At 42.2% G+C, this 26,074-nt stretch overlaps 1 protein-coding gene and 1 long non-coding RNA gene across 5 annotated transcripts in view; one reads left to right on the forward strand and one right to left on the reverse strand.

The window, feature by feature from the left end:
- The first annotated feature begins 276 nt into the window (after positions 1–276).
- RAB3B (RAB3B, member RAS oncogene family) overlaps positions 277–26,074 on the forward strand; it is a 50,880-nt gene continuing 25,082 nt past the window's right edge. Inside the window, exons 1-3 of one of the 3 annotated variants that reach the window (XM_053950920.1) lie at positions 277–373; positions 5,231–5,311; positions 10,498–10,725. In XM_053950920.1, the coding sequence (XP_053806895.1) occupies positions 5,291–5,311; positions 10,498–10,725 (249 nt within the window). In that variant the 5' untranslated portion in view covers positions 277–373; positions 5,231–5,290. Of the gene's footprint in view, positions 374–1,221; positions 1,284–5,230; positions 5,312–10,497; positions 10,726–26,074 lie in introns of those variants that run through there. The other 2 variants (XM_053950921.1, XM_053950922.1) reach the window with 2 other exon arrangements.
- Positions 7,670–17,603, reverse strand: LOC128792470 (uncharacterized). Of its 2 annotated transcripts, none has more exons than XR_008432421.1 (3): positions 17,518–17,603; positions 8,365–8,438; positions 7,670–7,879 (listed from the first exon to the last, which is right to left on the reverse strand). It is a non-coding gene; the product is annotated as an uncharacterized LOC128792470 (long non-coding RNA). The 2 variants fall into 2 exon arrangements; XR_008432420.1 differs by lacking the exon at positions 17,518–17,603 and adding an exon at positions 10,083–10,188.

Consider the following 26,074-nt stretch of genomic DNA (forward strand, 5'->3'; position numbering starts at 1 on the left):
TGATGCCACATCGGCCATCACTAGGCTTCAGAGTTGACAGTGCTACTGGTGAGAATCCCAGCCCGTACGGAAAGCGCGGTAAGAATGGCAAGTTTGTGTGGTACCTGGGACGTTTTCCCTGCCCGCGGAGGCTCCGGGAGCGCCTGAGGCGATTCCCATTCCCGCGCTCCCCGGGGGCCCCCGCCCCGCCCCGCCGCGCTCCGCCCCCGGAGCCGCCCCAGGTACCGGCGGGGGGGCGGCTCCCGCCACGCGAGCAGCGGCCGCGGGACCGCTCGGCTCGGCTCGGCTCGGCTCGCTTCGCTTCACTTCAGTTCGGCTCGGTTTGCTTCGGCTCGTCCCGGCTCGCTTCGGCGCCGCCGCTCCTCCGCCGCAGGTAAGAGCCGCGCCCCTCTGAGGGGGCTCCTCCCGCGCCGTCGGGGCTGCTTCCCCTCGAAGGTGGCGGGAGGGAGCTGGCGGTGTTCCGCACCTCATGTCCCCACCGGGACCCACAAACTCCTCCTGCCCTCCTCGCCCCGAGCGTCGGGGCTGTCGTCCGGCTCCGCGGGACGGGAAGCAGGAGGTGCCCGGCGGGTGAGCTCCGTGCCCCGAGGTGTGGTGTAACGGGCAGCCCTCGGGAGCGGCGGGGCGGAGAGGGCAACAGCAGTTCCATCTGTAAAATAAACATTTCCCAGCAACGAGAGGCGATATAATATTGCCTTATCTCTAAAATACCCTCAGCCTCGCGGGAGGGGGGAGGCTGGAGAGCGAGGCCTTCCCGGCTGTTCTCCAGCTGGTGCGTAACCCGCCCGTTCCCGTCACCCCGGGCAGTGCCCGGCTCGGGGCGGGGGAGCAGGTGACAATAACCCGACTGCTCGGCGATGGAGCACTGCCGCGAAACGCGGCACCCGCTGTCGTCGTGGCTGCTCGGGCAGGGCAGGGACCCGCTGCTGCCTGCACAGCCCGCCCGAGCCGGAGGAGCGGACTTGCTTGTACCCACACTGCCCGTACAGCCCCAGGCAGCGAGCCCGCCGCACCAAACCAAACGGATCCATCTTCTAATTTAGTTCATAAAAAGTATAAAGTCTCCAGTTTGTCCAGTTTATGCTGTGCAAAACGCATGTGGTATTTATTTATTTTTTTTTTTTTGCCATGCGTTCTGGGACGACGCGTTGGTTTTCCCCACTGTTTTCTCCGCGCTTGCCAGCAGCAGCCCGGCAGTGCCGTTGGTGTGCGCCGTAACAGCAGCGCTGGGACCGCAGCGCTATCGCCGGCACGAGTGGCTCCACCTTTTTTTGCCTCCCAAGGTTCTGTCTCAACGCCGTCCTTTCCTTCTTAAAAGCTTGTGGGCTAGTGCAGTGCATCAGGTTGATCTGACCTAAATTAAGTGTAACTTGTGAAAAAAGGAAAAAAAAAAGCACAAAGAGGGGGGAGGGGGGGGGGAATAATTTTAACGTGGATTTTCCCATGTCTTGAGACAATATAAGACCGTGGTCTCAGAACATGTTTCTGTGAAATTCTTTGGTGGCAAATCTGGTTTTGACTTCTGCTTTGTTTCTCGTCACTTATTCCTCACCCAGTGCTGCACTCTCAGTTGTGCAAATAATAGTTTTCAGGGCTTCAGAGTTGCCTGGATTAGCTCTGGATCCAAAAAACATTCTCTTGTGAACGCTTTTTTTTTCCCCTCCAAAGGTAAAAATGTCACTGGAACTATAATTTTGATCTGTGTGTTTGTACTCAGATCATGGGAGCACTGGTATTGGGTTATAGGGGGTACAAAATTGAATCCATACACTGCTGTATGGAAGTGTGTAACTAAAAGGCTTTTATTTCCTGTTATTTGTACTTGCTGTCCTGGAAGTGGTTGTATATGCATTTACTGGGACTTCACTGTCTTCAGGACAGTTTTATCAGAACAATTTATAGTGTAAGTCAGAAGAGAGACAAACCAAATTAAAATCAAGCTTTTTTTGCAATTTTGACAAAATTGTGATGCCCTCTTTGCAGACCAAATATATTTTCAGGTGACAAAGTGAGAAGACTTATCAGCTTTAGGTTTTAATAGCAGTAGTTCTTGTGTGTAGCAAAGCAATGCATCTAGTATTTGTTGACGTGATGGTTGTCGTGTAGTAGTTATGTTAGCTGCGTAGTTCAGAGATGGTTTTTCCCATCTTTGTTTTCATATGATTTCATGCAGCTCCAGATTAAAATGTGCAGGTCACAACATCACAGTTCAGGGTCTTGCATCATGCTGGCTGGTTGTAGTGCCAGGGAAGGGCTCTCGTGTCCGCTTTGCCCTCCCCAGTAGGTACAGGTCTATTTTTTGTTACTGGTTGGGCTGAAGAAGTAGGCTTTTTTGAGGCAGTTCTCAATGGATAATGCTGAGAAATGTCCTGAACTGGTCATTTCAGGTATGCTTTTTGCTGTAAAAATGTGTCTTGTGCTTCAGGTTCTGCATATTTAGTGAGCTCCTGGAAATGTGTGCTTAGCTTAGTGCAGTAGTGTTTGATATTTGAAATAAGCAATAAGATTTATGTTTGGAAGTTTTAGCTCATTAAAAAATGGGAGGTGTGAGGGTGCTTGTCGTAATCCCCATTAGCAGGTAGCTTACTTTGCAGCATGGGAGAACATCATAGCATAGAGAAATGAATTAACTTATTCATCACAGATTTTCTGCTTGGAAGAGGAGGATAAAAGGCAGCAAATTAGACTTCTGCACTGCAGAGGCATCCTGAGCTGTCCCTGTATTTGTGTGATTCTGGTGGTTTCTACAAGACAATTCCAGTCTCTGGTCGCTTGATTTGGTGAGGACAGCAGCTTGTTTTTTCCTATAAGTGAAAGGTTTTAGACCCAGTGGTGCAGAAAAATCTGTAACTGTCTCCTGCTCATTGATGCAGGGGTGTCTACCTGAACCTGCATATGGCCTCACTCTAGCTCCAGATAGGGTGAGTGCCATCATATGCCTGAACTTCCCTTATCTTCCTCCATAAAAGGGCACGGTCATGGCTTTCTCCCTGGAGGGCTGCATCCCAGGGCAGAACGTGGCTGTGCCCTGCCTTCCAGCTGGGGAAGGATCAACAGGGACTCACACGTGTCTTGTAGCAGAGCTGGTACAGATTCATCTTGTGTGTTGCTCTGGGTGCTTTCATGTCATTGCTCCTTCAGTGTATTCAGCAGCGAGGTGCTCGGAAGTGCTTCACTATTGCCAGTTCCTTCCTGAGAAAGAAAGGCAGAGCTGCAAGGCTGGAGATCCAATGAGAAGGGGACTGAATTCCGGGTTTCTGTTGTCTCAGCCATCGCTGCAGTGTTTGTGACAGGAAGGAAGGGCTTTGAGGATGATGAGTTTTGTAACAGCCCTCAACCTCATCAGTGTGCACTGTTCTCTGGGACAGGGCTGGGTTTGGGTCAGCCTTAGCTTGCAGTTCTGTAGACCTGGAAACTGGCTGGCTCTGGGATTCCAAAATTCAACAGAATATTCAGGGAGTTGCGGAAGTCTCTGGATCCCCTCTTTAGGGTATAGGGAAGATAAAAATCCCTCTTCCTTGCATCCTTTGAGAGAGAGCTGAGCTGGGTTCAGTTAGTGGGTCCCATTTACCAGGGAAGATTTTTTTTTACTGTTACTTATTTTACTCTGTGTTTTCTGGAGTAGTGTGCTTGCCAACAGGCATGGAACCATGTGATAATAAGAGAGTGGCAAACACTTAACGCTCATAGAAGAGAGTACTAAAGTGGAAACTTTTATTTCTTTAATTTTTTTTTGTTGTCATATTAGAGGGACTAATTCCTCCTTCCTGAGTTCTATTGTGGCTCTAAAATGGACTTTGAAGATGTTGAATGTTGTGCAGGAAATGGGAGAGGCATGGCTTTATGTTTGACTCGAGGAAATCTTTGAAACAACAGTTGAACCAAATGTTGTAAAGTTAGATGACAAAAAAGTGGTACCCGCTGGTTCTTGACTTGTGTTTCCACACCCATCAAACTCTTAAAAATCTTTTAAAAGCTGTTTTTAAAGCCTATGTTCCCAAATCTAAATGGGAATGAAAATAAGTAACCACTTATACTGCTTAGAGGTTTTCATCCTTTAGTTGTCATGCATATATCGAACTTCTTTGTAGCAAGTAAATTCCAGAACAAATCCACTACAAACATCTTCTCGTAAAGACTTCTGGACTCATTAATATATGAATTTTATTAAAGATGAAGTGTTCAAGATTAAGACCTCACATTTTTAAAGTAATAAATATAGACTTTCTGTGTAGAGAATTGAATTGTTTTTGTTCTAGATCTATCAGTTGAGTGGCATTTAGATGACACCCCAAAGTCAAGTTCTGGACAGTACTGAAGAGTGAGCCAGAGGCTGTCACAGAGAGTAGAGGGCAGGGCTGTGAGAGCAGGAGGAAATGTAACTGAAAAATGTGCAATACTTTGGGCAAGACCAAGCTGCTGTCGTGTTGCCAAGCAAGGTGATTGTCATTTGTGTGGATCCTGAGAAAGGATTTGTCTTTGATCCAAATTTTGGCCTGGAGTAGGTGGCTGCAGCCTGTTATTTACGTAAGGTCCGAGTGTGCCCAGGTGTTTTGGCAGTCTCCGCAAGGCATGATAATGTAAGTCAGGATGAAAAATGGTGCTGTACCCTGGCTTAGTGGAGAGAAAATGCACCACACACAAACTTGGCCTTTACATTGTATTAGCCATGAAAAAGACAACTATCTTCTGTTACGTTTTTCTGCTCTAAATCTGGAATAATTATTACTTTAAGGCAGATATTTTTGTGTAGAGGTGCTATAAGTTGCAGATGTCCTATTGCAGTTGTCTTTGCAGCATGGTAGACTTTGATCAGGCTTTGTGCAGAACACCCTTGTGTACAGAGGGATTTCTGCTGCTTCTTGGTTCTGTTTGCTTTGCTGCCTTTCTTCAGGAAATGTGTAATGATTCCTATCCAAGGTTTTCCATCACTTGTGAGATTTATCCGGAACTTTAATTTTAGATTAGTAAAGATAATCTCCCTTTAATAAACTTTAAACTGATGGCTTCAAATGTTTGCTGTTACCTTAATATCTGTCACTAACTCAGCACTGTTTCTGTTCTCTTTGTACAATACAGGACTTTCCTCTTTACCTTCAGTGGAGGAAGCTCAGACCTTACACAGCACTGTGTTCCCAGCCTAACCTGCCTACCCATTATTCCCTTACCTAATATTTTTATTATTCACCTTTATCATAATCACTGTAATCCTTTTGCTTCTACATCGCAGGTTCAACAGTGTGACCACTCTCTTGATTCATATACTCACAGCAAAGCCTTCATCTCTCTCATGGATTATAGATCTAAATTGGTAACTATCGCTTGCTTGCAATGTTTATTAGCAGTTATGTTAATTGCTCATACTCTGTTTTCTGCTTCTGATAAATCGCTCTTGTAGAACAGCATTTGTATAAGAGTCTTTAAGGTCACGGCCTTGTTTCCTTTATGAGCTTTATCCTGAGGAGCAGCACACATTGGCTCTAAAAAATTCCATTGCTTGGTAGAAATCTGGTTCAGAATGGAAATTCATTTCTGAAAATGAAAACAGTATTTATTTTCCAATGACAAAGCACATAAAGGAGTGAGTTTTTGTAATAGAAAATTGACATAGGTATGTAATTTGTGAACTAGAATATTTTTAACTTAAATGCACTTTCTAAGACTTTTTGGGAAAAAAATACACAAGGTATTAATGCTTTCATACATGCTTCTTCTTTCAGAAGAAGCTATGTTGCACATTAGTAGCATCTCTCATGGGTTACTGTAGAAATACAGAGGAGTGGTTTCACCCCATCCTCTCATCTGCCTAATTAAAGAAATGTGTGTTAGTGGATGATGATGAAACAGTTAAACCGTCACATTTAAATTGTTACTGATCCTGAATAGCATAAGACAAATATAGGAAATTAGAGTTTTGGCTTTAAAAATGAAGTGTATTAAAAGATGTTTTTATTGCTAGAATTGCCCAGAAGTTGTAATATAGAGAATACACAGGTTCATAACAAGCTGAATGTGCAAAAGTGTCTTAGGGTGTCATTTGAAGTATAAGTTGCATCATTGTGAGGAGGTTTCATGGTTAACTGGGGTGACTGACAGCAGAAAAGGAGACTCCTTCCCAAATTCAGGCTTCTTTCTCACGCTCTTGTGGGAGAGTATGGGAAGTGGAAACAGCATGTCTGCGAACACACCCATGTGGTTGCTAATAAAGAGACATGTAACTTTCCAAGGTAAGGACTGGATTTCTTGTTTCTTGTCTGTCCGAGGATAAAGAACAGCCCTCCATTAGTTTGTAGACAAAACCGTAGGGGCTGGCATCACTAAAATTCAACCTTAGCCTTTTTTCCTGGCAATAAATGAATGGTGAGATACATCTGTTGATTTCTAGCCAGCACATTAAACTTTTCTTGAAGTTGGCTATAGGCAAAAAATGATGCAGAGCAGGGCTTACAGTGACCACTTGCAGTGATTCCTAAGAACGGGAACACTTTGTGTTGCACTAGAAGCCAGTTTGAGTTTTCACCATGATACTGGTCACAAATTGAGCACAGCTGTGTGGATCCATCTATGTGACACATTTCAGTGAGCACTAAAATCAACAAAGGTTGGTTTCCCATGGAGGTGTCTTAGGGCAATTGGCTTTTTTATTTTAAAATTCATTAGACCAAAATAGAAACTAAAGGCAGGAGAGCCACCTTGACCTAGGAATATATTCTTTGGTGGCTAATAAGCTCTGATTAAGATTTTATTGCTTTAGAGCATTTGCAGCATCCTGCTCTTGTGTGGTTTCTTTGTCTAATAAAAGATGAGCTCACACTGCAGGCTTTTTCCTCAATAGGGAAATAATAAGGTATCTCAGAGCTACAAAACTGCCTATTCCCACAAAACTAGTTGGAAGTGGCTGTGTTTGAGACCTTGCTCCCATTGCTAATGCATGTGGGGAAACAAGATTGTCAATATGAGCATGCTCTTAGCTACAAAAATGGGGGTTACCCAGGCAAAAAAAGAAATGATGCAAGGTCTCATGCTGAAGTGTTCTCAAGGACAATCTAATTGGCAGATTTTCCCTCTCCTGTGTAATGGGTTTTATGTCCTGTAGCAAAATCTTTCCTGTGTAAGTATTTTATTGAGGATTAGTCCAAGACAGTCAAAATGGAAACAGTCATGAGCCTCTCCTTTGCTTTCTATGTGCCAGCTGTATTTGACCTGGTCTCCTGTAACAGAACTCTCCTTGGGCTGTGTGTTTGTGTGAAACATCAGAGATGCTGCTCTGTTTGGAGCCACCCTAAAAGAGCATCTGTGGCTGTGTGCCCAGGGAGCAGGGGTTACACTGCCAGCTAAACGGCCTTGGACCAAGGAGGGAGGACAATCCCCTGGGAGCAATGGCTTTGTGAGCCTTCAGGTGATTTGGACAGGAGCTGCCTGACCTCAGTGTGTTGTCTCCATTTCCCTGTGCTGCAGAATCTCCTCCAGGTGCAGAGGGCCTGCAGGAGATGTGATTTTGTGGACCTTTCTCTCAGTAGCATAGCAACTGCCACCACTTCCCACTGCTCTGTCCCCTCTGCTTGGCTCCCTCAGCCGTGAGGGATCAGGAACTGAACCAACTTTACAAACAGCCCTGCAAAACAGGAGAAGCTGTGGGAGGATTTATTTTTAACTGGGATCTCTCTGTTCTCTGAACCACCTCTCTGCGGGGTCCTCAGGGCTGACATGACTAGGGAGTGCTTGGAGCAGGAGTGAGACAACAGGTGGGGAAGAGAAAAGGGAGAGGAAGAGGACCAGGAGAAAAGTTCCCTGGCTTCGGGGTTCAAGCACAAATTCAGGGGCAGCCCTGTGAACACTTCCAGCCCAAGTACTGGTGGAGCGCAGCTTCAGTAATGATCTGCCATGAGAGGGATAATCAGAAATTAGTATGAAAGTCCTTTCAGTTTCACTCTGTTCACTAGAGGGGAAAGGGAAAAGTGAATTTTAAGCAAGGGGGATGGAGTTTTCTTTAAAATTTTTGTGCTCTGACTGCCTCTGGTGATTCAAGACGCTGACCTGCAGCATCTTCAGCCAGCACAGAGGCCAGCAAGGGCTGTGCTTCTATGACAACAGCCCAGCATTCTGGACAAGTATCATTTGATCTTATTCTCTGTGTTGTGCTTCTAACAAAGCTGCTCAGGCTGGCCACATTCCGTAATTGCTTTTTCAGCTGAGATCTGAAAGTCACATTTGTAGCCAGGTACAATTCTGATTAGAGCAATCTAGGAGGGTTAATAGAGGCAGCGGTGTTTCAGTTACAGGATCAGTTTGGAGTGTGCGGATGGGTTCTGGGCAGGCAGGGGTAGAAAGAAGATGCTGATTCCCCTATGATTAGTGCCTTACCTTTGTTAAAGGTCTGCCTCTGAATCTCTAAAAGATCAGGCTTCAAGTGATGAGGGTTTCTCACTATTTCAAGCCTGTGTGAGTGGAATGGAGAAGTAGAGATTTTAATTATTTTTTGTCTTCTTTAGCAAGTGCACAAATGTTGTCAGTGGCATTTGTGGAGATTATAATGTGTATGGGGAAAATAAATTACTCAAATAGAGAATTTGCTGTCGTCCAGTGTGGTGATGGTACAAATCAGCTAATGACCTGATTCATAATTTTTGCAGATTCCTAAGGATAAGGAGGCAGTAAGTGCATTGGCCTGAGTGTCTGAATGGAAGTTAGTCAGATGTTGAATTCTTCGTTTTAGAAATTCCTGCTATGAACCACAACACATGGGTAGAAGAGCTGCTTTCTGATACACTAATGAGAAGAAAATTTGTGCTTGTGTTTTCTGGAGTGTTTGCAAAAGACTGTAGTCTGACTGAAGAGCAGCTGAAGTTCAGAAGAGAGTGTATCAGAATTATGCTGTCTCCTACTGAGAAATACTTTTGGGAAGATTTTAATGCATTCAGTGCAGCTGTTCACTATTGAGCTACTGATAAATTTCTTCAGAAACTGCCCTTGTGAATGCAATCTGTGAACAAAGTGTCTGCTGCACCAGCCCTTTTCTGTGTGAGAAAGGTGCATATGTTTAATCTGAGATAAACCATTGTGCATACAGTACTGAAGTTTAAACCAGGTTGCTTTTGGTTTGTTTCTCCTCTGTTGGAAATTTAAGTGAAATTATCATCCCTATTTAAACTGCCTTGAGGTAGCATTTTGGTTTAGAGTTGTGGATTTTGAACTGTTTTGGTTTTGTTTAGGTTTAGGTTTTGTTGTTGCTGGGGTTTTTTTCAGTGAACGGGTGAAGTCCTGTGCGCAGGTGAGACTTGTTAAGAAGGAAGGTATTTGCTCACATGCTGAGAGTAGACATTGGAGTGAGTTTTGTTCCCAAAGGTGCCTGTGAATTTGAGTTGAGGAGAAAATTAACTTCTGTGGATGCTGGGTGAAGGTGAGACTTCTGTCACTGCTCAGTGCCTTCTGACTCTGCACACAGTAGCCCAGGCCCTGTTTTGCATAAGTAGCTGCTAATCAAACCTGTGCTATCATTGCTCCAATTTGCCAACCCTATGACTTTTTATAAGGAGCCAAGACCTTTGCTTATTTGATGTGTGGTAGTTTCAAACAGCATGAGAGATGAAAAGTGTGGTATATCTGTTAAAAGGTAAAGTTTCTTTTTCCTCCTCTGTAGTAATTTGGTTTGTGTAGTTGTGTTCTGTACAACCAGAGGTGAAAAGTCAGAGTCGTACCTCTTCCCACCGTCTGAGCTGCACACATTAGAGCAGCCATGGCTGCTCATGGCCCTTAGTGATTCATATTCTGCTGTTGTTTTTTTTTGTTTCTGAATCTAAAAGGGATAATTTATCCATTTCAAATGCTGTCTGCACCCTCATTGAGCCCTCACATTTTATACAGTCTTTATTCCAATTGCAGTCTTAGGAGTAGATAGGTGTTGGATGGATTCAAAGTTTCCAGCTGAAATTCCTGTTTTTTCATCTTTTCTCATTTCCTTTTTTTTTCTTCTATAAATGTTGAGGAGGGAACTTTTGTAAGGATAAAATGGTGGTGGCACATGCACTAGAAATGTGGATTTTCCATAGAAGTAGTAAAAACAATTTTTTAGGTTTATTTACCTTGGAGGCTGCTTGATGAATTGCATGGTTGGTTGCACTGTCAAAGATTTTAGTTCTTGGTTGCAGTTTATTGGAGCAACAGAAGTGGCACCCTGCCACTGGAGTGAAGAATGCTGTTTCCCCATGAGTATTTGAACAATCTGCAGTAGCCATCTGTTATTCTGTTAAACACAAAGCAGTGCAACAGGTGTATTTCTTGGGTTTGGAAGTCTTACCAGCACGAGTGAACACTAAACAGGATTAAAGCCAGGATTTAAAAGAAGATTTCAAAGTGGGCTCCTCTTTAGTCAGCAGATATAGTGGTTATGGCATTAGAAAGTGGAGAGATAACCTAAACATATGGTGCACAGTTAAGGAAAACAAATGCTGAACTGCTCTTAAATCTGTTCTTTTTTCATGTTTGTCATTTTCTTAGATGGCTTCAGTAACAGATGCCAGATTCAGGCAGAAAGATTCTTCAGACCAAAATTTTGATTACATGTTCAAGCTCCTGATCATTGGCAACAGCAGTGTGGGTAAAACATCCTTCCTCTTCAGATACGCCGACGACACCTTCACTCCAGCCTTTGTGAGCACGGTGGGAATCGACTTCAAGGTGAAAACAGTTTACAGGAATGACAAGAGGGTGAAGCTGCAGATTTGGGTAAGTGCCAGCATTTTCAAAGATGCTTCATATTAATCCCAGCAAAGCTCTGATGGTAAAACGTGGCTTGTTTGGAAGCGGATTTTTGGATTGGTGTAGATTTCGGTCGTTCTTAAGTTCTGCCTGGCTGGATCTTTGTGTCCCTGCAGTAAACTGAAGGAGTTCATTTTCCTGTTACTGTCTCACTCAGCTGGTGAGGGTCCTGATGTGGTCTAAGCAGCTGCTCTACATTTGAGTGAACTCTACACACAACTCATACTATCATTTTATGGCCTCTACATAAGATACTTGTATCTTCCTGTAGCTCCTGTACCTGTCCAGCAGCCCATTTCTACCCAGTTTCTGCCCCATCTAAGAGCTTAGTCTTCTAAATGATCTACATACACCTGATTTGTAATTCTTTAATAATTGCATTTAAATGTCAAATTACAGTAGTCACATCTGACCACATTTATTTTGGTAATCTTGAATCTAAAATGAATCTAAAATGAGCTGCTATTTTTTGTACTACAACTACATGATTTATTTTATTTCTGTGTTGCTGGGTACAATGTAAAACAAATTATTTAATAAAAAATCCTTTTCATGTTGTAAAATCCTGATATCGAAACTAAGGTAGGTCACCTGATATGAAATTGATTGATTTAATTTAGGGTTTTGGCAATAAAAATGTTTTTACTTCAGGCCCTATAAGCACCTAAAGATGATTTCCATTTAGTTGGTCTTTCTGAATTTTGGAATGTGAAATTTTCTAAGAAGCTGTGTAAAAGCAAGACAGAAAACACCATAAAATATTAGAGTTTTTTCAAAGATACGATAATTAAAGTGAATTAAGCAATAATCTTAATTAAATCTGTTAAAGGGCTTTGGGACAAAAAGGGCTTTATTAACCTTAAACTTCTTATGAAAAGAGATGTCAGATAAATTCCTCAGAGGGTACAATCCATTGGACCTGTAATATTGGAGTTACCAACAACACTGTTGATTTAATATTTATTTTTAATTAAAGGTATACCTAGGTGTTGTACAGTTTCCAGAGTAACTTGTGTTCTGTTCTTCTCTCTTTTTGCATGGATCCCTGACATGAGTAATGACTCAAGGACCTTAATAAAACCACTATATGCCTCTATTAAAATTACAATATTTTAACTTGTTTGTCTCCTGCCTGTCCTGAGATTATATTTGTCATTTCAATGTGTTCTCCAGGGTACATGAAGTAATACTGGGGTCCATTAGCATACCAAAACTGTGGGTTCCTATGTGTAGGAAGAAAGAGTTTTCATACCAACCTGTGTTCCAATTACTTTAAAAAATTATTTACAGCTGCTGTTGAGTTTCTGGGAGTGTGGGGCTCTGTGGCTCCATTGAACCCTTTGCTCTGACTTACAATTTTCTAGTTATGTTGACATTTTTTTCAATTATGCTCCCCCTAAGATTGGCAATAAGCCTTCTCTGAATCAGGTTTAATGTGAAATTAAGTGAAGGGGAAGGTACAAGTGTTTGACTTAACCACTTCAAATATTTTTCTAAAATCCAGAGAAAAGCACTTCTAGGAACCTTTGATGTTCTCTTCTCCACAGACCCAGAGTTTTTTCAGTTCAGGGGTGCTTGTGGAGCTTTGAAGTGAGCGCAGCTGTGACAGACTGGCGGTGCTCAAGGGCTGTGCCAAATAACCTTGTTCTGTGTTGTGCAGGTCTGAGGTGAGAGGGAAGTTATTACTGCTGTGCTGTGATCCAGAGACATCCATGATCAGTGGGACTTTGTTTACACTGCCTGGTGCCCGTGTTGATCAGAAGAACAGAATTTGGGTGCAGGACCCAAATTCTTGTGTTGTCTTAAAGCTTGGGACAATTCACGCTGCTTCAGGGGCCAAACAGCTGCACGTAAAGACTGACAGCTGTGTCAGTAAATGTCTCTCTGGCCTGACTCCTGGTTTTGTTTCTCCAGCAGAAGTTGATGAGCATTTTAAAGCCAGAGATCTTGCATTTGTGTTTGTGCTGAGTTTGAGGAAGTCTGTGTTTTGTGAATGAGGATTTGACAAGCTGTCACTCACATGGAATGATCAGAAGAGAGTGCTCCTCTGTTTGATTTTGGTGTCATTAGTGGGCCTCTTGCTTTGTTGACATTAATGCCTCAATCACCCAAATTGATATTTTAATAATCAGTTGTGCTTGTGACTAAGCAGTCTGGGAAATGATCTGCTTTGAAAAGACTTGAAAGGAATATCTCTTCAGCTTGAGAGGAACAGGACATAGCAGAGATATTAATCATGTTTTTAAGGTAGAATGACAGCACTGCTGCTGCATATGGAAACAGTAAAATGGTTCAGAGAGGGGTTTATGAAATAAAGTTTTGTTGGCTTTTTTTTCCTTTTCTTTAAAGAAGAACTCCAAGATCAGTTGACTGTGTTTTAATTTCAAATATTTTCTATCTTGTTTAGGAATGATGGTGTTGTGTTAATAGAATAAATTAGCTTTATTGAGAACATTTGTTTTGTAGTTGGATGAGGCTTAGTAATTTAATATTTAATTAAAATAATTTATTACATAAATAATTAATGTATTATATTGATATTTACATATCTACATAAATGCAATTCTTGAATTAGATTTTTTATGCCACTGCCATCTGTAATAATACTTTTATATAAAGCATCTTCCCTATTATTGGGTTTTAAGGAGCCAATTTATAATATCTCTCTGCATTTCTTTCTGGGAATTTTGTATTCCCAGAGTTGCTAATTACTGTTTACTGGAGGAAAACTATTATATTTTCAGCTAGGTATGTTTTTTATTATAAATAAATCTCAAAGGTAACATTATTGTATTCTTAGCAAATGCAAACAGTTAATGCAGAGTTCAGGTTGCCTAGCAGCTAGAGAGGACCACTTTGTCCAGATCCAGATGGAAGCAGGGTGAATGAATAAAAGTGATTTCAGTTTTAGGTAAGAGCAAGGTGAGATTTCTTTTTCTCCCTTCTGTGCATTTGTGTGTCTATTGCTGGTGAAGAATAATGGTGGTGAAAATGACAGCAGAACTCCTGAGCAGTGTGGCATTGAGGGGCTGCTGAGGGGCAGCCTCTGGCCCTTTGTGCTGGCCCAGTCTGGGTTCATTACATGCACAGTCACATAAATTAACTGATAGAAAATCACTGGCAGAGTTCAGCCCCAAACACTTGCACACCATCCCATACATACTTCGTGTGAGGAATTTGGTTACATTTTCATTATATATTCGTGCAGCACCTTACACAAAAGACCCTCAACATTGATGTGATTAATAATAGACATAACTAAATACAGGGTTTGGCAGCTGATGTTACAGTTGAAACTACTTACAACACCCCTTGTAAAAAGCAACAGAGATTAAATTTAACTTCAGGTTAAAACGCAGAAAGACTGTGATGCTCAGACAGAGGCAGCATATTTAGACTGCAGTAAGATTTTTCTTTTAAGGAGCTGCTTATCAGAATTAAACTGCTAGGATGAAGGTTTTTCCTTCTCATTAACAAAAAATGTCTCTGTGGCTTAGCTGCTGAAACCTGTAGGGGTGTGAGCTTAGGTTTAGTGGATGTCTGAAGCACGTGTTACAGCTCTCAGGCACCGCTGGGGAGAGGGCACAAAGCAACATTGCTCTCGGCTTTTTGGATCTTTAAAAACAGAAATATGACAACTGCTAATTATATTGAGTGGCAGTTACCACTACAAAACAGAAAAATGTAAACCAAAATAACCCCCCTGCTGTGTAGCTGTCCAGAAGGCAAATACACAGTGTTTTTAAAAGCCTTTTGTATCAGGCATTGCCTGGATGACAGGATCATCTTGTGCAGCTCACCTCTTAGGGAAGGGATTCAAAGCAGTAACACTGGCAACTGAGTAATTTTTTTCTTTCTTTCTTTTTTCTTTTTTTTTTCCTTTTCAGTTACAGGAGGTAAAATTAGAACACCATCATATTTGATTGTAAATTTTAATGTTAATTGCACACTTAACCAAAAGCTAATTATGCATTTCAGATGAGAGAGTCATCTATTCCCAAGGCATCCTATTCCTGTCATGGTTTTGCTAAGTTCTTTGCAAGCACTGACTTCAGGCTTGAATGCTTGCACAAAACTTGTTTCTAAAAAAAGAGATAATGAGGTTCAGTAATTAAATGTATAGATGTGATAGTGATGGGTGTCTCTAGAGCACTAATGGGCCTGATTCTGCTTTTATAGATTCACAGTTGTGAAATCCTCTGATTTGCTGTTTAGATGAAGAACTAAACTGGAGAAATTCATGATAGTAAAAAGATCAGGTTGATCCTTGTAAGGGAGTCAAGGATTACATTTTATTTGCAGCATTAAGGACTTACTGGGTCCCAGGAATGAAAATCATTGTGGGTGAGTGGATGTAAAGCACTGCTTCTCATGCTAAAATACAATGCAGAATGTTTGACTGGAGAAGAGATGCAATAACAGTGTCTGTAATTCAATTCCAAGGTCTTGGTTATATCTCAAGTAATAATACTTCTGCTTTGAGAACTTGGTGTCATGCCACTCTGAATGGGCTGTAAGATTAGAGTTGCAAGGGTGATACAAAGGAAAGAAATAAAAACTTGACAAATAAGACAAACTGACTGATGGGTCAGTTACCCAACTCACTGTTGAATTTACTGAGCAGCCTAAGCTTGCTGAGCAGGGCATTGCTGTGTTTGCAGTCAAACAGTTGACGTGGAGGGTTTATTTCTGTTTATAGTTAATCACCTCAATCTCGTTGTTATCTCATTATAACTCTGCATTACATTGAAGGCCAAATTCAACTTCAGTCTAAGCTCTGATACCACTGCAGTTATCCCTGCTGACAATGCTGGATTTGCTCTCACTGCAGGTGTAGTATGTCTCTTTGTGCTCCATCTTTGCAGTTACTGGGCCCTTGGAGGCTTTGTTTTGTACATTTCAGTAAGATGAAACATGTTGTGTTCAGAGGCACCAGGCTGTATCCAGGGGCAGTGTCGAGTGTGTGTTTGTTGATAAAGAGCTGTTGGTAGTTCAAAGGTTAGGACCTTTCCTAGAGGAAATGGACCAATGCTGACTGTCCAGTAGAGGAAAAGCTGTGCATGGGAAATTTCAAGGGAAATTATTTACTTGATGAGGTGAGGCAGTTAAGCTTTGAGAGGACAAACAAATTGCTGGCCTCCCAATGTTTTGCATTTAATGCTTTTTTTATCAGAAATTCAGAATAGATATTTTGTAGTCATTTTATATAAGGTCTGAGACTCAAATGCCTCAAAACCCTTTCCTGTTGTCCTTGTCTCATCAGAATCACCCTTATTATGATTTTCTTTCACAATTTTATCTTCTACATAATGACTGGGTATATTCTATATTTAAATATGCTGTGTGGCACTGTGATCAGTTATGAGATAACACAGTAGGTGGAATTTATGAGTTCTCATAGTGTTAGTCTCAAGTGAGCATGTACTTACACTGTGTTACATTTGGTCAGATGAAAAAAATATAACTGCTGTGCTTACTCACATTTATAACTTTCATGCATTGTGTTGTCTACTGCAGTGTCATGTTTATGCAACACTTGAGTACCTGAATGGCTGTTTTTAGAACTAAAAAAGGGATTCTAAAGCCCCAAAAATGTTTTCCAGGTGTGAGAAATTGTACCCTACAGCAGAGCTGGAGTACTTAGGAATTTAGCAGCATGTACCTTGTGATTTATTTTCTGTTGTCCAGCTGTTCAACATCATCTGATTCATTAAACAGCATGAACTGAGCTCCCAGAGATAAGCACTAATTTTCTGTATTCTGTTGCTTTGGAGGCATTGGACTCTGCAGACGGAAGGAAACATTTGTGGGAAGTACTGTAACTGTACAAAAAAGCAGCACATTCCTGCAGTGTAGAGAACTGGGAGGCCTATGGTTTTGCTGGTTAGGTTCTCCCATCTGCAGAGCAATGTAATGTTTACCAGGTGACACTGATCTCAACCCAGATTTCTGGTGAGCTGTTCTGGCTGTCCAGCAAATACTGGACATGAGAGTGACAAAGTAGGAAACATAAATCCTGTTTGGGGTAAGATGTATCTTCCAATAGCGGCTTAGCACCTTGCATTTTATGGCCAGGGGTCACTCCACTGCAGCCCAAAAGTGTATCCTAAGCATCCCCATGTATCCTCCTCTGCTTCTGCCACAGCCTGGGTTTTCAGCATTGCTGAGATGTTCCTACATCAAAATGGAGCTGCCAGTCCCAAGTGTCCTGCTCAGCTCACACATGGCATCCTGTGCTTCTGTTGTGCACTTGCATCTTGTTTGAAAATTCCTCTAGTATTGCCAGTTCTGCTTTGCATCCATTTCTGTGTTAATCAGATAGTCCCTGCTTCGCTACTAATTTGTGTTAGAGACTGAAACAGGAGGTGGCAGGAGTGTTTGAAACTTGAGGGGAGCAGGTGTAAGTGCAGCAGATAAACACTGTGTTATGAGCTGCTGCGCTTCATTAACTGAAGTACCTTCATGTGATATATGACTCAAGTGATTGAACTTTGTGTATTACTCAAAGAAGGCTCGATGGTGGTATTTTCTCAGCCAGATTCTGGCTAGTTTGTCACTCTGACAAACTCATCCAGACATCTGCAGCAGTGCTAGAGGGTAAAGTCACGGCGAGAGAGTGGCGGCTGCAGATCTGTGTGTGCACAGATGCTCCCGGTGCTACCAGGTTTTACTGTCCCTCTGCCTTCTTTACAGCCAGAGCAATAAAACAGAACATGCAGGGGACCTGTGCATAGGATATTTACAAGGCAGAACACTCACCCTACTGCTGGTTTTGCTTTTGCATGTGCTTATTCAAAGGTTCACCTGCTGCTTCCCCTCCACGCATCCCTGGGTCGGCACTGCGCCTGGCAGTTGTGAAGTTGCTGCGTGTTCCAGTGCCATGGTAACTGTATCCTGCTCTGCTGGCTGCCAGCGGGCACCAAGCCTGCCCAGTTGTGAAAAGAAGCGAGTGCTCCAAGTGCCAAATTGTGGTAGACTGGCATGAGTCAGCTTTGATAAATCCAGGTGAAGTCCTTTACCAAGGAATGCAAGTCTTTTTTATTGAGGGAAGAAAGAGAAGTAACTCCCATCAAATGTGTTCTGGATTTTTAACTCTAAAAGGCTAAAAAATGTGTTTTCATTGGAATTACCACCAAGTGCTAAATTGCTTTCTTGCTCTGCAGTTTAACCTCATGCTGTACACATTTCTCTAAGGCTGAGCTACTTTTCCCATTGTTTCCTCTTTGTGTTGTGCACCCTGGCTTGCTTTTGGAAAGGTTAGAGAGCACCTTTGTAAGCACTTTTGCACTAACTGCAAGGTGAGTTCTTGCAGAGTACTGTCATAACGACATTTAAAATCATGGAGTAGTGCCTAAGAGTGAGCAAGTAGAGCTGGGGAAAAGTGAGGAATTCTTGCTTGCTTTTTACAGAAGAAATACTCTGACTCTGATAAAGCACACAGGTGCATCATTTAATTACATGGAATAATAACACTAGAAATTTGCAGCAAGCAAAGATAATTAAGGGATGCATTTTTCAAGTCTTTCATGTACAAGAGTGGAATGATGGACCATAATAACTTCTATGACTCTGTTACCCTCTCCTGGCCCTCACTGGGTTGTAGAACCACCAGCACTGTGAGGGCTGGTACTGTGAGAGCAGTGTGGTGAGACACTGAGGTGAAGTTGTCTGAAGGAAGGTTGTGCTCAGTGCAGCGTGATGGGGCTTGCAGCATGCCTGGCTTAGCTGCAGCACAGCTGACTCTGCTGTGCCCCCTCCACCTCTGGAGTTCTGCCTCTGGCAGGTGAAGGCCTGTGCAGACAACTCCACTGTGCAGTGCTCATGTGTCCTAAAGGGAGCAAGAGAGTGCAGTGAAAACTGGGACAAAACTTGTGTAGAACTGAAGCAGGACCATGGCAAGAAAAACCCCAGTGCCTGTAATGTATGCATTAATTACAGTGGAAAACAGCACCAAAGAGCAGTGCTATAAATGCTGGCTTGCAAGCAGTGGCCCTGAGCAGCAATCCCAGGAGGGCTGGAGAGGTGGAATTGCTGTTGCAGAAGTGTCAGTCTGTGTGAACTCCAGCTGGATTCCAGCACTCCTGGGAGTGATTGGTGTCTGGGCTTCCTGAGATGTGGAAGGGGCTTTGCATTTGGCAAAGCTCTTCAGCCTGTTTTTATACACCCTTCCTCACCAAACCCCCTCCCTAGGTTGTTTTTCCTAAGTGTGAGAGTGAAGCACAGAAGGGACTTGAATGATTTGGCTGATTGTGGGAACTCAGAGCTTCAGATGAGCAGTATTTCTGCACCGATGATCATTCTGACTGCTGTAGTATAATTATGTAACTGCTGCAAATCCATACCTATTTAAGGTGCCTTATCCTAGCTAAAATTATCTTCTCTTTTAGACGAATGCCCTTCATCTTGAAAATAGCATGCAGCAGGAGTCACTACTGCAAAGATATTAAATGAGGTAAATCTGTGAGAGCTGCTTACTCCCTCTAGAATTTTTGGGGAATTGGAAGCGTAAGATGAATAATTTCCTTCCACTTGCACTGGTTAATGATTTTAGGGAAAAGCAAACTCTTGCAAGGGAAGAATCTGCATAAAGTCCTCCTCTGTGATGTACTTTCTACTCTTCTGCGTTGCACATGCCACAGTAGCATGTTCAAAGCTGTGGCCATCATTCTGAGGTCTTGGAAATGTTTGAAATTACTTCAGTTTTTCTGCTAAAATTCTGATAAAATATGTATAGGAGCTACTTAGTGTTCAAGAGACTGCAAGAAATCTAAAGGGAACAAATTCAGTAAAAATACACCATTGTCATGGCAAAACTATAATTTCAGTAATCTTTCACCTAAATCTGGAAGTGGTCTTGGTCTACAGGATATTTATTGCTTTAACATGAAATTTCACCTGAGTCAGTGGAACTTGCAGAATATGGCTGAGAGTTGGACACAGCAGCACCTTTGCATCAGTGCAACATCAGCTCAAAGTGATTTGTCAGTTCTCCCATCTGCAGCAGGGGCTTTGGGAATCCTCCCTTGCCCACCTGGCTGGGAGACCAGGAAGCAGTCAAGTGTCAAAACCTGATGTTGCTAAGTGATGGCAAAGTAGCCACCTGCCTTAGCATTTGCAAACCCCCAGTGCTCAAACAGAAGGAAATGAATAGCTTTATTTTCCATTAACTGCGTGCAAGGTGTTTATTCACTCTGGTCCTGAAAGTATCAAACATGTGCATCCCTTTTACTCCAGCTGGAATCTTCAGAGTTTTCAAGTCCCTGTTATGGCAGCTGTTTATTCTGCCTGAGAATGCATCCTCCAAGTAATGTTGTATTACCCTATAGCTGTGAGAGACAGTGCAGTCAATTTGATGATAAAAAAAACCAAAAAACAACCCAACCAAAAACCCAATACAAAACCAAACGGCTTTTTATCACCTAATACAAAGGTAGAGAAGAGGTGGTATTTGTTTAGTTGGTTATAATGTCAGAATCCGTGCAACAGCCCTCTTTATCTTTTCTCTCCTTTTTGTTTTTTTTAAGCTATAGCCTATGTGGCCAAGAAAAATTGTAGCATTGATTTCTTTTCTTACTATATTTTTTGTGAAAAAGCTGAGAAGAAATACAGATTATCAGATTTGCTAACTACTCTGGGACTGTTATCAGGAAATAGGAGAAGTAGGAGATCTTTCACTTATTGTCTACTTATTTTACAGATATTAAAAAAAAATTTATAAAGGCTTAATTGCCCTCATGCCACAGGTGCGTCTGCTGTGTTCTGCTAAAATCTGTCTGCTCAATAAAGTACTTGTTGAAAATAATCTCTCAAAGGGAGATGATGAGTGACTTTTGCAGCCGTGACTCATTGGCTCTTCATTTTTAAAATGAAAATATTCCCAAGACATATTAATTTTAAGATCTCATCTATTAAATTCTTGATTAATAACAGTAAGATTATTAGTTTGACAGTGTGTCAAGGCTTGAGGGATTCATATAACGAGTGTTCTCTCTTCAGAACAGGAAGGATAGTTCATTTTTTCACTGAGAAGGACCTGACAAAGACCCAGGTTTAGAACTAGAACCCCTCACCTGAGAGAATGGAAGCTTTCCAGCACTTGTCTCCCTGTGAGGTGCAGTCAGGAATCGAGCTCCCCAAATGAATTGGTCTTCCCTTCATCCAGAGGATGTGGAGCACCTGTGTGTGTGCAGAGGAAGGGTCAGGGGTTTTCAGAAATGAAATCTGTACTGGCATCGGTGATTACTTCCTACTCCTAAAAAATGAGCTCTTCCTGAGTTTTACAGTTCTGCCCAACACAAATAGCCCTTTGAATGTGAATTGGAGCAATTTCTAGCAGGGCCTTCTGACCCCAGAGAAGCTCTCTTCCAGAGTCAGGAGTGTGTCCTGTGTAAAGAAGTGTCCTCTCCTGGGAATCTTGGTGCCTTGGTTCTCGGCTTTGGCAGTCCCAAAGTGTCACTCAGCTCCCACAGGTAGCTATAAAATCCTGTAAGTTTAGCTTTGCTCTTAAGATTGATCTCTTCATTCACTCTGAGTAATGACTGGAACAGAAAATTGTGTTTCTTTGTTTTATTGAGTAATGAAAGGGGAAATTGTGCTTCCTTTACTAAACAGCCATTGCCAAAAATAGCACCTGACTATATTTTACCTGTCTCTTCTTCCTTACTATTATTTTACTACACTAAATGCAATCTTTTTTTTTTTTTTTCTCCCTTTGGATTTCTTTCCATCTTTGTGCCCTGAAGCTGCAAACAGCAAATTTTGTGAGTCATATAAATGTTCTGAGACATCAAATTAAGTAGAAACTGGAGAATGAGTTCTCAAAAGGTTGTGAATGCTGCTGACGTCAATCTCAGATAGAAATAAGAAAGAAGATATGGCTGGCAGATCCTGTGAGCAGGACTGTAAGCACATTTATGCTAATTCTGTTGTTGGAGGAGAAATTGTGTTTTTATAAATGAAGACGATAGTCCCAACTGAAGACTTAACAGGCATTCATCTTAGTAACTAGATGATCTTGAGCTTTCATACTTTATGCTGAAATTTGCCTTCAGCAGATTCAAACGAAATTGCTTGGAAGTGACTAAAATGAATGGCAGCATGCTTTCTGCTTTTTCAGCTTGTAATAGAATTCAGTTTCCCAGCTCTACTTCTGCAGAATTCCTCCTTCAAAGTGACATTGCAAAGTATGGGGTTTTCTAATGAACAGGATGCTGTGATGAACCTATTTAGAGATTTTTCTTGATTGTCTCTGGCAGAGAATAGGATTTTGAAAGTAGCAAGGAGTCATGAAAGTCAATATGTCTTATGAATTATTTTGATAACAGGAAACATTTATCTTGTAGAAAGCTGTTAGTAACACTGTTTTTGAAGTTAAATGCATGCAGATTGCATATGCATATTGATTTGATGGTGCTATTGAAAGTTCCTATAGGTGCGGTGAGGAGAGTGCAAGAAATGACTAAAGGAAAGGGATGCTTGTTTTGTGGAAACTACAGGGAAGTTATTTGTTGTTAGCTTATCAGTGCAGAATGTTTTTGTGTGTATGCATGTTTTGCCTTTAATGAGTGCAGGAGTTCAAAATGGACAGATAACTGATGTACTTGTTGACTGCTTTATCCTACCTCCATTCAGATGGCTCACTGGAAGCCTGCATCCAATTGTTAATTATTAGTGCTGCAGTGATCACTCTGACTCTAGATGTGTTTTGACCAAAGGTGTATTTCCAGTGGTGAAATAGGAGTTAAAGATGTTTAGCCCTTCTTCAAATCAAGCTGTCTTTTGGAGAGGATCTTACAGCAGCAGATACAATAGTGCCAGGTTCAGAGAGACCAAAGTGAATTGAAGTGAGCCCAGAGGTATTGAAGGAGCAAGGTAATGTGATTGCTGGTTAACTGGATCAGGGCAGCAGAGGAAATGCCTCCACCAGGTATCTGTACTGCTGTGCTCAGGTGCCTTCCTGATGCTGTGAAGAACTTTTGACAGATTTCTGTGGGAAGTCAGTTTTCAGACTGGTGGCACAGCGGGTACCTGGGTATGAAATATTGCAGTCAAGGCCAGTATGAAAATAAACAAGAACCATCCCTTCAAGTTTAGAGATTAAATATAGGCTGGATTTACCTGCAGGTAGCCAGCAAGAGCTCAGCAGGAAAGTAATGAAGTGGGACTGTCTAGCTGGGTACTTGGTGCAAAATGTGCTTTTGCTTTGATGCTGAGGAGAGTGCAGGGGAAGAAGTTCTGGCTGTTGAAGAGTGTGCACACTGTTCTGGGAGTAGAAATAACAAAGAGCAACCCCAGGGACTGGTGCTGCTGCCAGCTCAGGGGACACCAGAGTGAACCCCTCTTAGGGCTCAGGCTTCAGTCACAGGCTCCTTCTGGAAGGGGGACCAAACCCTATCAATTTGCAGTATTTTTCTGCCATAACTCCGTGGTCACCACTGAAAGGGAAGAAGTAGGCAGTGATGGCAAATAATGTGGCTGAAAAGGTATCAGCCACTGAGATAGGAGATAACATGTCTGAGATATGTGCTGACAGTAGAATTCTAAGGCTTTTGACCAAAAATTATCAGAGATCATCTGGAAGTCACAGTGTACAATTTCATCAGAGGAAGGGACCTGTGAGGGATGAGGTCCTTTAAATTACACCTATAGGATTAAGGAAAAGTTTTGAGTTGAGAGTCTGTGAGGGATAGAAAAGGGTCTGGAGAATTTGCCCGACTCTGCATGGAGGAGGAAGAGAGTTTTTTAGTATTTCAGTTATAGGAATATTTAGGTAATGCAAAGGTAGTCCACCACAAGCTGATTTATTGGAGATTGGCTTCTAAGTTAGGAAAGTGTTTCCCCTGTTTTGTTACTTATGTAAAGTTTTACATAATTATACCTCTCTGCAATTTTGTATGTATTGCAGAAACATCCATTTCTGATTGCTGTTTAGATCAGAAGCTTGTACTGTTCAGGACAGGATGCTGAAACACTTCAGCTGCTAATCTGAGCTGGCACGGTGATTTCTTTATCCCATGGTGGTTCCTCTACCCCATGGTGAATGAGCATAGCGACAGAGAAGCATTTCTATTTCCTGAAGCTTCCTGTTTCTGATTAACCAGCACAAAAATTAGTATCTGCTGAATTGATGCTTATCAGAATTCCTAAACAACTCTTCTGCCCCCAGCAGTGACACTCGATTATGTTTCTCACTCCTAAGCCTCTTAGAGGTTTAGCATTTATGAATCCCCTCTAATACTTTGCTTGACACATTTGCTTAGGCATATGACAGTGATCAGCTGAGAGAAAAACAAGTCATCTCATCAAGTACAAATTGAGGCTTCTAGTAAGGAGAGTGGAGAGGCAAGCTAAGGTTTCCTGCTGTTTGAAGTCAGACTAGAACAGGGCTGTTAAAATAACTGTAATGCATTTAGTATAAAAACAGGCTATGTGCCCACTTCCCAGCCAGCTTCAGAGTCTACCACAGGTGGTTTTGTGAGCAGTTGTAGGAGGGAGGCTGAGGACTGGGTGCACTGAGGAGAGGTGGTTCAGCTCTCACCTGGTGCTTCAGGATGCCGAGCACGCTGAGGGTGTGTATCTTATACTTGATAGTGGTTCTTCAGCTAAACTGTGGGATAAAACCCAAACACAGGGCTCTGAAGGGCTGCCCACCCAGTGCCTCCTGGTGTGCAGAGTAGGTGATCTAGTGGGGGGGAGGCAGCCCTGGTGCTGACTGGGGTGGTGGCTCCTGCAGCCCCTTAGTGCTCGCTCCTGCCCGTCCTGCACAGAGAAACAGAGCAGTGGCTGCAGAGCTGCTGCTCAGCCAGCCTGGGTAACCTCTCTGCAGTGATTTCATGATGAAGGCTCCTAAGCATTCCTGCAATACCAATGATGTTAAGAAATAGTTGGTATTGTAAGCAGGTGCATTCCAGCTCGGCATACCTTGACAATTTGACAGCAGCCAGATGTTTAACTAGGTGGGGTAAGCGATGACTCAAAATACCATCATATAAATCTTGCAAATGGTACCACAGCTGAGCCTCTGGGTATGCCTGGTGAATTGTGATTTCTCAGAGGTCCTGTTTGATCAGAGACTGAGCTCTTCCTTTAACCTGTGTTTGAACCCCAGAGAGACAGCAGGTATTGTGATGCATCACTAGTGACTAATTTCAACAAGTCAGTTAATTGCTCCTTTGGAGCTGCACAAGGCTGGTTGAAATCAGTTAAATGTTGGTGTTTTAATGGAAATTGTCCTAATATTGCTGTGAAATGGAACGGCAGAAAGAAGCTTCCTACAGCTGCACAGTCTTGCTTTGGTATACATTTCAGCCAGCATATGGTATGCATTTTAACTGAACACATGGAGAAGTAATTTGATTTGAGTTGATTGATTTTGATTACTGGCATGAGGATATGCTAATGAGAAACAATCCAGCATGTCTAAAAGATTGTTTCAATTTCTAGCACAGCTGATACATGTTTGTATCATATGCATGAAAAGTAGGGGAGAAAATGTTGTCTATTTTGAAATTTTTCTCAGTGGTTACTCTGTGGTGAACAGGAGGAGACACGTTATTCTCACTGCAGCTTGACAACACATTCTTCTGTCAGTACAAATTAGGACTGATTGAATATATCTAGCTAGAACAGGTGTAGTTTTTGCATCAGGAAATGGGCAATACTGGTAGCTGTAAAAAACCTCAAGCCGTTTTCCAGGAAAACTTCTGCTGTGGATCAGGAGGTGAATCTAAAAAGTTTCAGAAGGAGGTTGACTAGAGGTGTGTGAGGTCTAGGAGACCAGCTCAGACCAATGTCTTTGAAATTGGTTTGTTAGTTTTCAATTTACTGGAGCCTGTTCAGTTTAGATGTTTGTGTACCTGTTGCTTAGGGAGAAAAATCGTAATATCATAGTGGAGGATTTTCAGAGGAGGTGGATTATTGGATGCAACATCTCAAACCTGAGGCTAAATACTTGTGAGCATTCAGTTATAGGTAGGAAGCCTTGCTGTTGTTTTGTGTGGGTATAAACCAGCCAAGGTATGAAGTGCTGCTCTTTGAAAAGAAGCAGAATACCTTCCTTGATGTATTTATTCCTCCTGCACTCTCAAAAAATCATATCAACTTACATAGATTGGGGTCCTGCAAATGCTGAACAACATGCATCACTCTAAATATACAACTTAAGACAGTAGAGCTGGTTGTTCTACCCTTATGAATATGGATTGAAATAAAAATCTTTCCAAGTGGTCAGTAAATGAAGCTGAGTCATAGCAAGTCAGTTGGTCTCCATATGGAAGACTTAGAATCACAGAGTTGGTTAGGTTGGAAAAGACCTCTA

The sequence above is a fragment of the Vidua chalybeata genome, chromosome 9, assembly GCF_026979565.1.
Source record: "Vidua chalybeata isolate OUT-0048 chromosome 9, bVidCha1 merged haplotype, whole genome shotgun sequence".
Classification (NCBI taxonomy): Eukaryota; Metazoa; Chordata; class Aves; order Passeriformes; family Viduidae; genus Vidua; species Vidua chalybeata.